This window comes from Pyrgilauda ruficollis, unplaced genomic scaffold (genome assembly GCF_017590135.1).
Source record: "Pyrgilauda ruficollis isolate IOZ18807 unplaced genomic scaffold, ASM1759013v1 scaffold23, whole genome shotgun sequence".
NCBI lineage: Eukaryota > Metazoa > Chordata > Aves > Passeriformes > Passeridae > Pyrgilauda > Pyrgilauda ruficollis.
Window position 1 is genome coordinate 5,969,498 of NW_024522539.1, and position 16,115 is coordinate 5,985,612.

At 46.6% G+C, this 16,115-nt stretch overlaps 1 protein-coding gene across 1 annotated transcript in view; it reads left to right on the top strand.

Moving 5' to 3' along the window:
* Positions 1 to 13,905, top strand: part of AKAP13 (A-kinase anchoring protein 13) — a 206,565-nt gene extending 192,660 nt beyond the window's left edge. Inside the window, exons 35-42 of the mRNA XM_041468849.1 lie at positions 719 to 883; positions 1,973 to 2,041; positions 2,934 to 3,004; positions 3,509 to 3,553; positions 4,711 to 4,761; positions 5,074 to 5,523; positions 7,229 to 7,541; positions 8,361 to 13,905. Of these exons, the coding sequence (XP_041324783.1) occupies positions 719 to 883; positions 1,973 to 2,041; positions 2,934 to 3,004; positions 3,509 to 3,553; positions 4,711 to 4,761; positions 5,074 to 5,523; positions 7,229 to 7,541; positions 8,361 to 8,410 (1,214 nt within the window). The 3' untranslated portion in view covers positions 8,411 to 13,905. The remainder of the gene's footprint in view (positions 1 to 718; positions 884 to 1,972; positions 2,042 to 2,933; positions 3,005 to 3,508; positions 3,554 to 4,710; positions 4,762 to 5,073; positions 5,524 to 7,228; positions 7,542 to 8,360) is intronic.
* Positions 13,906 to 16,115: the final 2,210 nt, after the last annotated feature.

Here is a 16,115-nt window from a genome sequence, read left to right on the forward strand (position 1 = left end):
ACATGTAAATTATAGTAACCAACTATAATTGGTTACTATCAGTGAAGGTATCGTTTCTCAAGCACCAGTTTTGCAGGGGATGTCTTCTCTTTGTCAGAATAACAAGATAAGGAGAAACTGCTCCTCATGGTATTGTCTCAGGGACAGATCATGAGGATCAGGAGAGGAAGCAGGTATTGAGGGGGTCTTGAAAGAGGGCAGAAAAGTCAGCACAAAGAAAACCATGCATTGAACCTGCTTTGGGGTCAGGAACAGCATGGGATTTATCCTTGGCTGAAATTTGGACCATCCAGGCTTTTGGTGTTCTTCAGTCTCAGCATGATGTGAGGGTCGGGCTTGGGTTCCAGCAGGCACTTGTGGTGCTTGCAAGGGACAAGCAGTTCTGTTGACAAAGGCAAGGGTAGGTGGAAACTCAGGCTACTTTCCATTATGATCTTTGGAGAGGCTAAAATTATTAAATGCTGTTGTCAGAGAACATTGAGGTTGCCTGAAGGAAGAGAGGGAGGGAGCTGTAAGCTTTTTGCAGAGCTCCAAGAGTTGGAGTTAGTGGTCAGACAGAGTGAGTTTTTGCAAGGGCAATGTGTACTGTTCACATCACTGTCACAGAAACCTAGATTCTTTGTACACCAAATAATTCCTGACCTGAACTCAGGCAGGAATGAAAATAGCTCAGAAACCTGAGATGGGTTTTAACGAAGATATTGCTGCTTTTTATCAGTTGAACTGCTGCAACACCTGGTGAGCAGGAGCCTGGGCACTGCCCTCGGACAGCAGGTCAGCAGCACTGCCATGGATCAGGAGGGAGGAGTTGGCCCCATTTCACTCCCTAGAAGGGCAGAAACTTTTGGAGGATTTGACAGTCATCAGATGAACGCCTCCAAGGGTGAGTAGTTCTGTGTGTGCTCATCAGAATTTGTTAATAACACACGTCATCGTATCCTCTTGCTTCAGAAGGACTTCAGCTGGTGGTTTGAGTTTCACAACTCCTCTCCAACAATAGGTGACAGATTAAAACACAGATTAGGGAAAAAGCTTATGTACAGGTGGATTGATGGTAGCTAAGAACCTGTGGCTATACAAGGGTTAAACATCTGAACTCTTCACTCATCTCTGTGCTCTCTCTAAGTAATACTTGCTATTTTACTTATGTGCCACATGAAAGCATTTGGCTCCTCAATAAATTAGTTTCTTCATGTTATTATTGTAATATCTACAGGTCTGTTCTTTGTTCTTCACTTTTCTTCCCAGCAGGAGCCTGATGCTGTTGCATTTACAAATGGATGTGGATATTGCTGAATCAAACACCTTCTCCCCTGTCTCTACTCTCTATGCATTTATGTTCCACCTACATCTGCATGTATTATTCCTCCAATTAAGTCTCTCCCAAAGAAGTGCGTGACTACTTATTTCAGCTGCATACTTGGCTGCTTCCCAATGCCCTCTTTCTTTGCTCTAGTCATCAGAAACTTCCCTGTCCTCAAATTCCTTTCTCTGTGGTCTTACTCACACTCCCAATACAACCAGTTTTGCTGCGCTAGTGTCTGTCTCAGCACTGGCATCGTTGGACCTCGTCTGACCTCCTGCATTAAAGGAGCAGTGTTAGCTCCAGACAGTCAGACATGAGAACCATGTAGAGGCTTTCCCAGCTCTCCTGGAGAGCCCCAAAGCCTTGTCATCATGATGACAAATATACTCACACTGGAGTGGTTTGTTGAGGGCTGTGCCTCTCTCTGTTGCAACGATGAATGGGACAGCTTTGGGCTGTTGCCGAAATCTAAGTTTTCTGTAGAAATACCCTCTGATTCTAATTCAGTAGTTGTAGGGTCTTGGGAGATTTTGGGAAAAGAATGCAGGGCCTATTTGTTCTGCCCAGGAGGTATGAAACGTGGCATTCTCTCCAGTTTTTCTGTTCACAACCTGTGAAACCTTGGGCAAGGCTTATAACCTGACTCCCCTTCATTCTCCCCTCCAGCAAAGCAGAAGGGAGGAGTTTCCTCCTGCAGAGAGGTGGAAGGTCCCAGGACGTGGCGCAGGAGAGCAGGTCTGTTAGGAGGACTTCAGGGTCAGCCTCTAACAGCAGAGCCAGCCTCGGGGGTGGGGGGAGGGAGAGGGCCTTTACACCAGGTGTGGTGTCCTTCACACTGCTGCAGATTCAGGTTTATGTAAAGTCTTTAAGAGTGGCAGAAGGAAAGTTGCCACTGCAGGAGTGGGTTTTCCCCATGGGCTGCATCTCAGCTGGCAGCAGGAGTACAATAGTCTTGGCAAGAGCTAGAGGATGGAAGGTCTGTGTGACTCCTTTTGAGCAGAAGGGCAGCACAGGGGGAGGGTCAGAGCCCTCCTGTCCCCACAGGTCAGCTCAGTCCTGCTCAGGAGCACTGATATGAGCCATCCAGGGGGAAGTTAGAAAGAGAAGCCCAGTGTCCCTTTGAAGATCCAGGTATCTGATAGCTAAGGTTAATGATAAATTGTTAGCGTAGAATTACGCAGGGTGTTGCACAGCAGTATCTGACCCAGATGTAAATTAACTTGCACAAGAGAGGCATTGAAACTATACCTGCAATAATATACCCTGATATGATTCTGTTATCATCCTCCATCTGCTCTTATGCTGCCTCATGTCTTCTCAGCAAGTATTCTGTGGTAGTAGACAGCAGTGCAGGGGCTAGACAGAGCACCAGCTAATAGCTGAATTTATCAGCACGTTCTCTGAAACCAAAGTCAACCCTAATCTAAATTCACATCCACTTTTCCTGGTAGTGCTGACGTGTTCCGTATATTTAGGGCTCAAATTCATTTAGTTAAAATGTCAAGAGCTCTGTGTCCGCTTTTGTGGGACACGTGAGTTTCCTGTATTAAATTCCTCAGACTTTAGCAAGTTCATCTCTGCCTTAAAATGTTGAATAACTGATGTCAATGCTGGCTTCTTCCTTTAGGTGGAGCGAAAGATGAAGGCGATGATGCTCAGGACCTTCGGAGAACAGAGTCAGACAGCATTTTAAAGAAGGTATGGCTTGATTTGTGTGTCTGCCACCACTGAGTTCAGATTTCAGGAGTGACAGCTCTAGCCTTAAAAAAATGCCTGAAAATTTCTTGACAATTACATACATCCTAATGAGTTAAAAATAAAATAAAATGTGAAATATGCACCCAAAACCACTGACTTGAAAACCACTGCAAATCAGTTGTACTCCTTAATGGCACAGGTTAGCTACCATCTGTCTGCAGGTCAGCCAAAGCATTTGTTTAAGTTTGCATTGTTATTGAAATACTAAGGTCAGCTACAACCTTGCACCTTTTCTTTCTGGGGATCAATCCATCACATAACTGCAAAATAATACCTAATTAACATTTTATTCTATATGATTCTAAATGGCCTAAAAACATGCATGAATTCTCCCAAAATGGAAGGTGGAGGGAGTGTTTAATGGATATGTCATTAGTTCAGCTTCAGAAGACATTTGCTATGATTTTTCTTTGTCCTCATATTAAATTTGTGATCTTGTCACAGGGTGGAAATGCTAATTTGATGTTCATGATGAAAAGGGATAAGGAGGTAAGAATTGATTCCATTGTTTGGCTGTTCCCTTCATTTAAGTGGCTAGAGAATTTGTCTCAATAGGTGATAATGTAGAAGAAAACACATTTAATTTGCTGAAGCATATCTAGACTTTTAAATACATTAAGCTGAACCCACTGTGTCATTTGTTTGTTTAACCTTGGATGTTTAGACGGAGAATTCACTGATTGTCATCTGCTTGCCAGCAAGATGATATGTGCTGATTATAAGCAGCAAGGGTTAATTACCACCAGGATGCACAGGGCTGTATTTATCGTGCATCTGCAGACAGAGAGAGTTTAATTTTATGTTGCAGGTGCAGTGAATTGGGGCAATTAGATTTCTATTCTCCCTTTGATACACATTCATAACTCCCAATTAGCATTAATGACAAAATGAGAAGCAGTTCTCTTAATACTGGTTATCACTCCACTACTGCAAATACTGAAGTGCTCTTTTTTCTTCTTGAAATTAATTATAGGATATGAGAAATTCAGAGAAATTTTTAGCTAGGCTAAATTTAGGGATAGGGCATAACTCCAAAGTAACTTGCTCTGTATTGATGCATGAGGTGTTTGCATTTCTGTATTTCCAGAAAGCCTCCAAGAACACACCTTCTGCATTTGTGTTGCCTGCTGTAGTGCAGCTTTTCTGCCTGGTGGCAGTGGGTCTTGTATGGGTCAGCTGGGGGAGAAGGGTACAAGTAGTCCACATCTATTTAAAGATTGCTTTTTTTTTCACCCCTTAAAATTCTTTTCATTAAATTTTTAAGTGTACTTCTGGGCTTCATCTCAATTACTCAGCTTGTTCTTGAGCAAGCTGATGCTGTGCGAAATGGATTGCAGAGACAGCTGAGGACTTGCCATGAGCTCTGTGCCAGGAGGTGCCTCTGCAGATGTTCCTTCCCCTGCTGCAGTGACAGCTAGGGAAGGGAGGAGGGTGATGCCAGGCACTTCTGGGAGATGTTCAAGGCATCTCTTGGTGTACTGGGGACTGATGCAGTCATTGCAAGGGAAGAGTGAGGAAAAGCAGGGTGCAGAGGGATGGCTGTGCAGCTTGTCAGACCCACTGGTGGGACACAGAGCAAGACAAGGTGCTGTCCACATACCCAGCACCCAGTGAGATCTAACAGCAACGCTTCTGTTTTCTCGCAGCAGGTCCTCCAAACCATTACCAGCCTCCATAAGCTGCTCACTGCTTTGCAGGTAGGCTTAGCCCTTCATCCTGCTCCCACACACTGCTTGCCTGAGCTCCCAGTTGTGCTTTGCCCCTTGTCTCCCCCTGTGACTCCCCATGGCTGGCTTGCAGGCTGTGGGAATGAGCTGCTGTCTAAGGGAACCAGTGCTGGGCTGAATTTGGGAAGCTGCTGAGGGAGCTGCTTTGCCAGCATGCTCTGGTAACCAGGCAGCACTGCTGGGCTGGGTTCAGAAGGGGTTCAGTACAGCACCCTGAGGATTTCAGAGATGGGCCTCTCCCCACGGAGAGGATGCTGCAGTGATCTGTCTCCTCTCTCCCAGGGCGTGGTGCTGCAGCAGGACACCTACATCGAGGACCAGAAGCTGGCTCTGAGCGAGAGGGCTTCGAGCCGAGGCTTCTTCCGGCCCGCCTCGCTGCTGGAGCAGGAGAAGCAGCGCAACCTGGAGAAGCAGCGCCAGGAGTTGGCCAACCTGAAGAAGCAGCAGACACAGCACCAGGAGGAGAGGAGGAGGAGGGAGAAGGAGTGGGAAGTCCGGGAGAAGGAGCTGGCAGAGCACGAGGCCGAGCTGGCGCAGCGCGAGGAGCAGGTGCAGAGGCTGAGGCAGGAGCTGGAGCGGGAGCGGGAGGAGCTGCAGGTGAAGAAGGCGGCCTACCAGCTCGACCTGGAGAGACTCCGCACGGCGCAGAAGCAGCTGGAGAGGGAGAAGGTGCAGCTGAAGCAGGACCTGGAGAGATTTGCTCAAATGCGGCAGGAGCCCGACCACAACCAGGTAAATGATGTCGACAGTCAGGCTCCTAGGGAAGCTGATCCCTGCAGGGAGCTCCCAGCCAGCTCCTGTGTGAACTGCATGGCCCTCACATGTCACATGGCTGCCAGACATGTGGGCACTGCTATTTAAAACTGGCTCTTCCCTTGCATACGATATGCAGTGCTGCAGTTTTTGTACCTCTGGAGCTGCTGAGGCACTGCCAGTATTGGTGCTTCATGGTGTATTGGGAGTGCCTGGCCAGAGAGCTCTGCCCACTTCCCTGTCTGTGTTGGGGGATGGCAGGCAGGAGGTGGTAGGCTCCCAGGGAAGATGCCCCAGGCAGTCCCAGGGGGTTGACACTGCCTGATGCTGGCCTTCACCCAAGGGCTGAGCTCTGGGGAGCAGTCAGGCAGAGGGGACATCCTTCACAGAAACAGCCTGAGTGTTGTGGGTAACCTGCAGCTCCAGCTGTCACAAAAACCACTTGTGAGGCTGATTACTGCAGGACAAGTTCACATGCTGACATCCATCTCCAAAATCATTCTCAATATCCAGTAAAGAGATGGCATTGCCCCTGTCCTGAAAGACCAAACGCTTGCAGTCCAGTTGTGGCTCAGTCAGCAAAGGTCCCCAGCTCTGCTGGAAGAGGCTTCTTGTGTCTGATTGCTCACAACCACAAAGGAAAACTCACACACAGATCCTGGTTTGGGCATTTTTCAGCAAGCTAAGGTTTATTCCTTTACAACTGTGCAGCAGCCTGACTGAGGAGAGCCAGCACAACTGGCAAAACATGGACTGAATTTAATCCTTAAGCCTGTTGATCATTTGTTTGTTTGTAACTCACTAATTCTGACTGTAATTTGCTTAGAGCTGTAGCAGTGTTAGTTTACAAGTGTTGGATTGCAGAATGGGAATGATTTTCGATGCCTGAACGGCCTAATTGTGGAGCTGAGCAGTGAGCTCTGAAAAGCACATCACCAAAGGAGGTTCTGCTCCTTCCCACCTGGCTCCTGATCAAGCCAGAAGTTTTCCAAGCAGCCAGTGAAGCTGTTCCAGCTCCAAGCACTTTCAGACAAGGGGCATGGGTGCTGTGGGAGAAGCTGAGAGGTAAAATGCCTGCAAGGCCTAAGAGATTTAGGAGAAGGAAGCACCTTCTCAAAGCAGGTATCTGACTGACATTGCAGAGCTATTAATAGAGTGTTCAGTCAAGCTTTGTTGGGCTTGTTTTGATCTTCCCTTTGAATGTGCAAGCTCAATTACATCCTGAGACAGCCGTTAGGAAAAAAAAATCAGGAAAAATGCTTTTGCTTTCATCTCTTGCTTGGGAAGGCTTCCTTTGACACATGGTGCTCCTGTGCCTTGTGCTGGCGTTCCCTTCCCAGAGAGGCACGCTGCTCCTTGGCCTGCTGCCACCATCTGTGTCTACAAACGATGCAGGGTGAGTCTTGCTATTGAGATCTTAGAGAATATTTGCCCCTGGCTTGTTGATACATAGCAGAGTACATGTAGGAGCAAAAGATAGTGGAGTGTTACTCTTTTTGTGCCTCATATTTTCATCTTGAACAGAGAGGGCTTTTCTCTCTTTACTTTGCCTGGGTGGGGGTGACATTTTACGTGGTGAATGGGCTGGATGTTCACAAGAACAACCCCTGTGAGTGGTCTGGGACATACCTTTTCCGTCCATGTTCTCTGCTAGCCTCTTTCATGAAACACTTTTCCTTTCTAGGTTTCAAATCTACATGAGAAACTTGCAAGAGTCTCCTCCCAGTCCAGCACTGACGAATCCTCCATGCAGAAGAACCCTTCCCTTCCTAAACAAGGGCACTTTGATGCAGAACTGTCTGTCTCCCCCAAAAGGAACAGTCTTTCAAGGACACACAAAGAGAAAAGCACTTTCCATTTGCTTAGCACAACAAACCAGACTAACAAGGCAGCTGAGGAACAGACCCAGATGCCTACTCGCCTCTTCAGTTTAGCCAAACCAAAGGAGAAGAAGGAAAAGAAGAAAAAGGGCAGGGGACATCGCTCCCAGCAGTCTGGTGAGTGTCAGGAGAGCTCATAGGTGTTCTTTCAGGGTTGGTAAGCTGGCTGTTTTCCTTCAGCCAGCAAATTTGTGGAAGCCACAAAATCTGGCTTGAAATGAGGATGGTGACACAGGGATGGGGAAGAGCAGCTGTGCAGAGTGGACTTGGCAGCTTGAAGTGATCTTCTGTGGGTGTTTCTGCCTGTTCTGCAGCCCTTGGGGTTGTCAGAGGGACACACATTCTTCTCATTGTTTCTTCCCTTCCCATCCCATCCTGAGCAGCCTCCATGGGCTGGATTCTGTGCTTCAGGGAGGAAAATACTCTGCTTCAGTGTCAGTGCTTTCAGAAGGAGCTGCTGCTGGGATGCTCCTGGCTCTTGCAGCTCCTGAGGCACTGATGTCTGCTTTAGCTCTGTGGCAGTTTGGAAGTGATACCCGCAAGCCTTCTGTTGGCCTCTCCCCTCAAGCTGGTCTGTTTTGTCTCTTGATCTGAAACAAAAACATACAGGGTTTTTTTTTTTGTCTGGTAGTTTTGCATCCCCTTAGGACTCAGAGCTGCACCTCAAACCTCTGACCCACATGAAATTTGATCACATGCTCTCAGATGGCCGGTTCCATTCATGCTAGCTCACTGATGTTTTCCAGCTTGTGCACAGGAAATCTCACCCATTACAAGGTGTAATTTCATGGTAGCTCATCAGGGAACTGAACATCTTTTAAGGGGCCTGGTGGATTTGGCAGTCAGCGGGGTTTCTGTGCACATGGAGCCCTGCTCTGCCTGCTGTGTCCCTGTGTTCCCATAGTGATTCCCACATGATGTTTTTTGGTGCTACAGATTCTCACTCGTCAGAAGCACCTCCAGAGGGTGAGGAGATCTTCTGCTGAGCATGGACTGTTCCAGTGGTCACTCATGGCGTTGGCACCATGGACATCTCCCTGCCTGTGACACAGCACACGGCTGGTGCCTGCGCTGGACGAGCATCTGGAGGTTTTAAATAAAAAAAGTTCTGAAGTCTGCTAAGTGGTGGATAAAGGCCTCTCTCCTGTGGTTTTAGGTGAATTCTCCCTGCAGAGGCTGTGCCTGCACGGCACACAGAACCATCTCCCTGTGCAAACCTGGGGTCAAATGGATTGGGATAGATGTTGTCTGTCTCTTCTTACTGCTAAAGGATGAAAGAACATAGCCTTAAGGGGTCTGTGCCTTCAAATTCCCCTTTCCTGGGGAAAAGAACCAAAACCAAGCATTTAGCAAAAGATTAGGACTCTACAAATGGTGCGTACACACTGGCATATATAGATATACTGTATATGTACATATATGTATCTATGTATCCACTGGGATATGCTTACAGTCCCTACAGCCAAGGTCCACCCGTGGGGATAGATGATACCTGAGGACTTTCAGGGAGTGTGTAGATATTAAATATCTTGCCCTTACTGCTCCGACTGTAACACAGTGACCTGCACACCCCTTCTGTGCTCATGGCATAGGGGCTGTTTGGTTTCGGAAGGGTACATTACACCAGGAAGCAGTAACAGCATTCAGAAGCAGCAACTCAGAGGATAAAAACTAAAATTTAAAATCATTCTGAATGATTTCTATGGGGCAGAGGAATCAAATGTCAAACTGTTTTTAGAGTCAAGCAGAACATTATTGGGTATATTTAAAATGGTGCAGAAAAGAGAATTTTGGTAGGCTGGTAAGGCAATCCCAAGGAGCCAGAACAGACTGTTCAAATGGAAACAACAGTAAGTAACAATTTTTTTACACAATCTCTTTGAGCTCCAGCTCACTCCCTCCCATTCCCGAAGTAAAGATTATGTTTTTGCCAGAATAGAGTTCTCCAGTTGCATTTGACATCCCTGTACAAGCCTAATGACTGAGTGGGGGGTGGTCAAAAATCTGCTTTTAGGGATCTTTGTTCTGTTCTTTGTGTTTTTCTTAGCCTAATTTTGTGCTGCTGTTGGGTTTCTGTTTCTCTGATTTTCTCACTTGCCCTGCTGGTTTCTGAGGCACAGTGAGAGCAGCATTGTCCAGGCAGGTCAATGAGATGGGGCAAGCTCCAAGGAGATGGCTCCTGTCCCTATGGCTGTGAAATACCAGGCACTTAGGAACCATGTGTGGGGAGGAAAAGGTTCTGATGGACAAACCCCCTGTGGGACAGGTCTGGAGGGCAGTGTGGCGTGTCCCCATGGCTCTGGGGTGGAGTGTGTGCAGAACAGGAAGGTCCAAGGGCAGCTCTTGCTGTGCCAGCTGTGGGGCGTCTGTACAGTTGTGGAATACAGGTGTGTGTTCAGTGGGGGAGGAGAAATGCAACAAGACGTACTTTTCTCAAAAATCACCTTTCTTCCAAACCCTGTCAAGAGAATTACCCAAGTGGATTTGTAAATGGTTACCAGCTTCAAAAGAGGTCAAGGTTTTGCTCAAGAGTTTGAAGCTGTCAGGTACATTTCCTTTCCTACCAGTTTTTTTTTCTTTGAAATAACAAATAATTTCTCTTCTTGTACTATTGTTTTATTTCAGTTTGCTCTCAGGCTTGTCATGAGCTGGTGACCCGCAGCAATTTTCAGAGTTAGTGCTGATGAGTATCAGCAGCATTGATGGTGAGGTGGGTGCTTGGGCTGGGCTGTCTTGGTGCAGGAACCCTGCTTGTTTGGAAGCTCTCTACACTATTAAAACACAAAAGAAAAAAAGAAAAAAAAACAGAAAGGAAAAGGGTTGAGATTTATTTTTGGTTTTTTGGAATATTATTTGGTGCTTGTTCTTAATTGCAAGCAGGGCTTGCAAAAATATTTATCTTTCATTTTATCTGAAAGAGTTTTTAAAAAAGTTTACTTGGTTTTATTTTTTTATTTCTTTTTACTTTTGCTTTTGTTTGGGGAATAGTTTGAGGGTTTTTTTCCTCTTTCCCCCTCTTTATTTTTTTGGTTTGTTTATTTGTTTTGTTTTCTTACCAAAAGATTGGTAAACCAAATGTTCTCATCTCCTTGTTTCCTACAAAGCATGGGGCTGGCCAGTGCTGCTTTGCAGCTCATTCCATGCCCAAAGTCACGCAATTTCAGCTGAGAGCTTTCTTCAAGGCAGAGCATCTTCAGGCCAAAAAAACTCTGGGGAAAGACACAATGACTTCAGACAAGGCTCCTCCTGTCAGTTAGTTTTATTGTTTAAACATTTTGGTTAGGTTTTCTCATTCCCTTTGAAGGCAAAGGAAGAAGCAAAGCATGGAGTGCCTTGCAGTGATGTGAGGGTCCAGTTGCTCTCCAGGACCCGAGGGGAGCTGAAGGAGGCACATGCTGGTGGTGTGGAGTTACCTTTTCCATAAGAAAACCACCAACTTCAGAAAGTACATTCTTCCCTGCTGTTTATACATCTGCAAACATGAGTGAGCCAAGCTGAAATTTCTGGAAACCAAAGCAGCGTGTGGCTCATGTACTGTTGTGTGAGCAGAGATCAGGGCACTGGTACATCTGAGTTCCCTCACTCTGGAACAGCCTTCACCACTATGAACTTTTTATTTTATCCCACTGTCTTTGCCCCAGTCCCAGCACATGCTATATTCACAACACAGCAAAGTCCCATGGCTCTGAGAAGGGCACCAAAAGGCAGGTGAGTGACCCAGGGCAGCAGGATTGACTCTGCCTGGCTTCACACCTCTCCTGACCTGTGCAAATCAAAAAGAGCATTCAGTGCCTGAAGTGCAAATACTATTGGCTAAGTGATCTCCCAAGGTCCCTGTGGTTCCTTGACAGAAACCACAGGTGTGAGTCAGAAATACACTGACCAGAAATCCAGTGTACCAAGCAGTTTGTGTCTTAAATTCTGGTGGACAGACCTTTGTCCCTGGAGGATGTCTGTTACTGTATGATTCACTTTTTTGGAATGGAGCCTCTCCTCCCACACTGCTTCCTCCTTCTTTCACCTTTAGGAAGGTGAGGGCTTGTTTTTATCTCTTTAGCCTTTTATTTTTCCCATCACAGGTTTTCTTTGGAAAGGCTTGGCATAGGTTCCCAGAGTCTGAGTCCTGCTCTGATCCCTGAAGGTTGTCTAGCATTGTCTGCTAGAGTATTGTCCCAGCTTGACAGCACCAAAACCTTTCCTCTTCCTGGCCTTAAAATTGCATCTGCTCCTGTTCCATGCCTGGCATCCATCCTGCAGTTGTTGAAAGCATTTTATTTCTTCATCCCAGCCTGCTGCTAGTTCCCAGAGCCAGTCCCTCAATCCCATTTGGAGCACCCAAACCACTCTGTTTTGCATGGGACTCAGAGTATGTTCAAAAACATCTGTTTGAAGCCCGTGTTGCTGGAGGAGAAGAGGATACTGCAAGGGCTCTTGGAGCTGTTTGTGCTGGTATTTCTTGGAGGGCAGAAATCAGATTTAATTTTCTTGGGCTTTTCTTGGCCTGGTCTTTGCCACTGCCCAACAGGAGGGGTTTCAGTGTCCAGGGAAAGTGAGAGTGTGGGCTCAGACAGGTACAGAAGTGGCCAGTATTAGATGGGGGTGCCAGGATACCCAGCAGCAGAGAGTAGCTGTAGCAAAGGGTGGGAGACTCGATGGGGCTGTGTGGGCTTGGCCTTAGATTCTTTTAAATCAAGTGGTCATCTCAACACATAACTTGATGTCAGTTTGATGCCATAAAGCACTTTAAATTGAACTGGTCTTGCCCCTTTTAATTATGGTTTTTTGGAGACAATCAGTTTTGCCGTTGCTTCCCCCTCTGTACCCCCAGCAAAATCAGAGCTTCAAGTAGGCGTGTTCCTGGTTTGGTTTGGCTTTTCCCCGAGAGGGGAGGAAGGGCCAAGCTTTTAGTATTATTTTTAGACTAAAGTGGGTGTGAATCTGTCTAATCTACAGTCCCACTGCAGATAGGTTAAGTGGCAGGACAAGAGAACTGCTTGTTGGCTCAGGTACATCCCCCAGGAGAGCCCATGTCAGCTTCACCATCACCTTCCTCGTGGCAGGTAGGGAAGCAGCCCCCCCAGTGGTTTTCCCTCCATTTCCTTTTCTTTGGAGAAACTCAGGGTGAAGGAGATGTGAGGGGATGCATCCAAATACGTGAGGCCCTTTCCATGCACCAAGGTGTTTACTGTCCAGGCCACTGTTCACCTCCCAGTGCCTCCCCAGGACAGGAGCTGTCATCCCCACTGAGGGTGGACTCTTTCCCCTGGAGGTGTGGCAGCACGGTAATGCCATCAGCTTGTGTGGATTTGCATCCAGAGAGTCCAATCACCTTTGCACCTTCCTTGAGTCACTAGGAGACATCACAGCTGTTGCTGAAACACCCAATTCCAGTCCTTCCACATGCCACCTAGTCAGGAGAGGTTCTTCAGGTGCCAAATCCCAAGGAAGCTGTCTAGGATGTCTATGGCATGGAGCAAGGGAGGACTGGGCAGGAGACACAGGAGAGTATCTGCTAAAATCCCACAAAACATTCCTTGTTAACTAGAACTCTGGAAATTATTGTGCCTGCTGGCCAGGTTTGGGAATTTATCATGATTTAGAGCACCCTTTCAAATAAAAAAACTCCCCTACTGCTCATAACTCTTGCTTCATTTGTCAGAAGGGGCAGCAATCCACAATTCTTCATTAGTGATACAGCTAATTTTTAAATATAGGCGAGCTGAACTGGCCAAATCTCCTACACCTTGTGCTCTTCAGTCATGAGAAGTGTAACACCAGCTCCTTTCACACCTGCGTTTCCAGGGCTCTGTGCCCTTTCCTTCCACGTGCATTTCACTGACACTGATGCTTTGCCCAAATATAGTTCAGCTTCCATTGCTGGGGGGGAGGGGGGAACAGGATAACACTCACTGCTTTGCATACAGCTGTGAGCTTTGTATGTATTTAAGCTGTCTATAGGTATCCATCCTTTCCGTGCTCTAAAGTAATGCTACTATTTTCTTTATCAATATTAAACACTGAAAAAAAATTGAAATAAAAATCTATGTCCGGTTCAGTTCGCCTATGGTTAAAGTTTAGCCTGGTGTTTATTTTGTACTAATATGGAATGCACTTGAGTAATTCCCAGAACATTGAGGTGTATTATAATAACCTGATATACCTCTGGTTTTGATTTGTTTCTTATTAAAAAAAAAAAAAATAAAAAAAAATAAAGCTTTGCATTTTCATGTTGAACCCGTAAAGAAAAAAAGCTGGGAAAAAAAGATTTTTAAAGAAGAGGGTCAAACCTAATTGCTGTATGTTAATTTGTAATTATGTAAAAAGTGAGCAGGTTATTGACTGTAAAATTCTTCAGTTTTTCTGTAACTTGCCAGAATCCATTAGGGTTTGTAACAAGCTTTTATTTATCTTCCTTTTTAGTTATCAGTATCAACCTCTTGTAAAGTCGTTCTTCCTCTAAATAAATTTGATTTTAAGTCTGCGTTTTCTGCCTGATTTATTCCCACACCTCTGGTATTTTTGCCGATGACTTTTTTGCACCAAGGCTGCATGAAGAGCCCTAACCTCAACCTGTAATCAAATGTTTGCATTGCCTTTATTCTCCCCATTCCAGTTTGAACCCACTGGAGTCTTTAATTTATTTTCCTCCTCTTACAAGATTTGTATTTTACTGAAGGACAGATGGCTGTGTGATATTCCTTAGGTTTTCCTCCCCCCCACACACAGGGCTTCTCATCCTTGTACAAGAAGGGGAAGTGGCACAGAGTTCCTGTAAGCCCCTAACACAGCTCAGTGTCTTTGACAAATCCTAGACACAGAGGGTTTTGGTTCTTTTGGCTTAGAGAACCAGAGATGCTGCATCTCATCACAGGACAGGGTCCAGGATGCCGTGTGGCTTAGGTGTTCCCTCGTCTCCTGCAAGAAGAGACCCATCAGAAATGCTGTACCCAGCATCCAGGACTCCCCTGGGGAGGTGAAAAGTCTTCCTTGTGAGGGTGGTGAGGCACTGGAACAGGTTGCCCAGAGAAGCTGTGGATGCCCTATCCCTGGAAGTGTTCAAGGCCAGGTCAGACATGGCTTGGAGCAACCTGGTCTAATGGAAAATTCCTCGCCTGTGGCAGGGGTGATGGAAAAAGGATATTTAAGTTCCCTTCCAACCCAAACTATTCTGTGATTCCATGATAAGGTACATGGTATTCCCAGTGCCTGCAGGCATCAGTCCAGGCAGGAGAGGGTGCCAGAAGTACAGAGCCATGACGATGAGAAGTCGTGGAGGACCTCAGTGGCTGGGGTTGCCCCACAACACATTTTCTGCTGGATCATAGAAGTGATCACTGCTGGCCCTGTCCTGCCCGTCCTGCACAGGACTTCAGCATCCTCTCCCTAGGCAGGAGAAGCAGGAGACCTGCACCCTTCACCCCTGTGTATTGGTTTTGAGGCAGAGGAATTGCTTCATTTCCATTTGTTACTCCACTTGTCTTCCGAGGTCCAATTGGGAAGGAGAAAGGATTGCTTGAGGAGAATCAGAAATGTATTCATAGACTCAGAATAACCTGAGTTGGAAGGGACCCACAAAGAACATCGAGTCCAGCTCCTGACCCCGCACAAGACAGCCCCAAGTATCAGGTATTGATCAAAGCTCTGGGCTGTCAGCTGCCTGGGGTGTTGTGTTGTTGCTCAGCAGGCGTCAGGGAGCTCCAGCCCCCGTTAGGCAGCAGTGCACTCCCTGCCTGGTATTTTTCCCCTCCTCTCATTGCACATGCTGTTCTGAAAGCCTGAGTCAGGTCAGTGTACCTGAACCTACACCCTGTCACGCAGCACTTGCTCCAAGACAGGCAACCCCTGGGTGTGAGACAGGAGATGAAAGAGTTCGTTTATCTCCAAGGCTGCTCAGTAGTCCTGGTTTTATTTGCATTCCCAGGCGTCCCAGCTCACCTATTTACTGAAGTTGAATAAAAGCCTTCGCCCAAACTGTCGGCTGCTGGGTATGGTTTTTAAAAAGCATGTTTTCCTGTGGCCCCTCTTGGCTCTGCAGCCTGGATGCCTGACAAAAGCACCCCTTGGGGCACCCCCAGCCTTTGTATTGCTGCAGAAAAACAACAGCTGCTGGGAATGGGAGATGCTGCTCTGATAGAACAGGCATTGGTCACGGGAGATGGGAGAGCACATTTACTGATCACAAACCACATGGAGAAAATCAAATCCTTTCTGAATCAATCTCCTGCCAGGGAAAAGCTGTGTTGCAGAGCAAACCAAGCACCCTGAGCTTCTCTGGTCCTGCACAGTGCACTCCAAACCCCCCTGTTTCCATTGGCCAGGGGGAAGTCTGGGCAGGCAATACAAATTGCCTTAGGCAGAGGAGGAAGCAAAGGGCCCTGCTGCTCCAGGACACCTTCATATATTAATTTGACTGTCCTTAACCAGCTTTCCATAATTTCATATGCTCAAAATTTCCATGCTCTGAGCCATTACAGCTAAGACAATGAAATGGATATTCTCTCCAGACCACAGGGATCAATCAATTTAGATGGTCCCAAAAAAGAGTGGTGGGTTTCTGAGCATCCCAGCTTTCTTGCTCAGCCTTTCCTTGGCATCCAAAGTTAGAGCAAAATATCTTTGTGGCTTTGTTGGATGTGGTTGGATTTTCACTGGCACACCCCCTAAAAGGGGTCATACAGAATCCTTAGAATG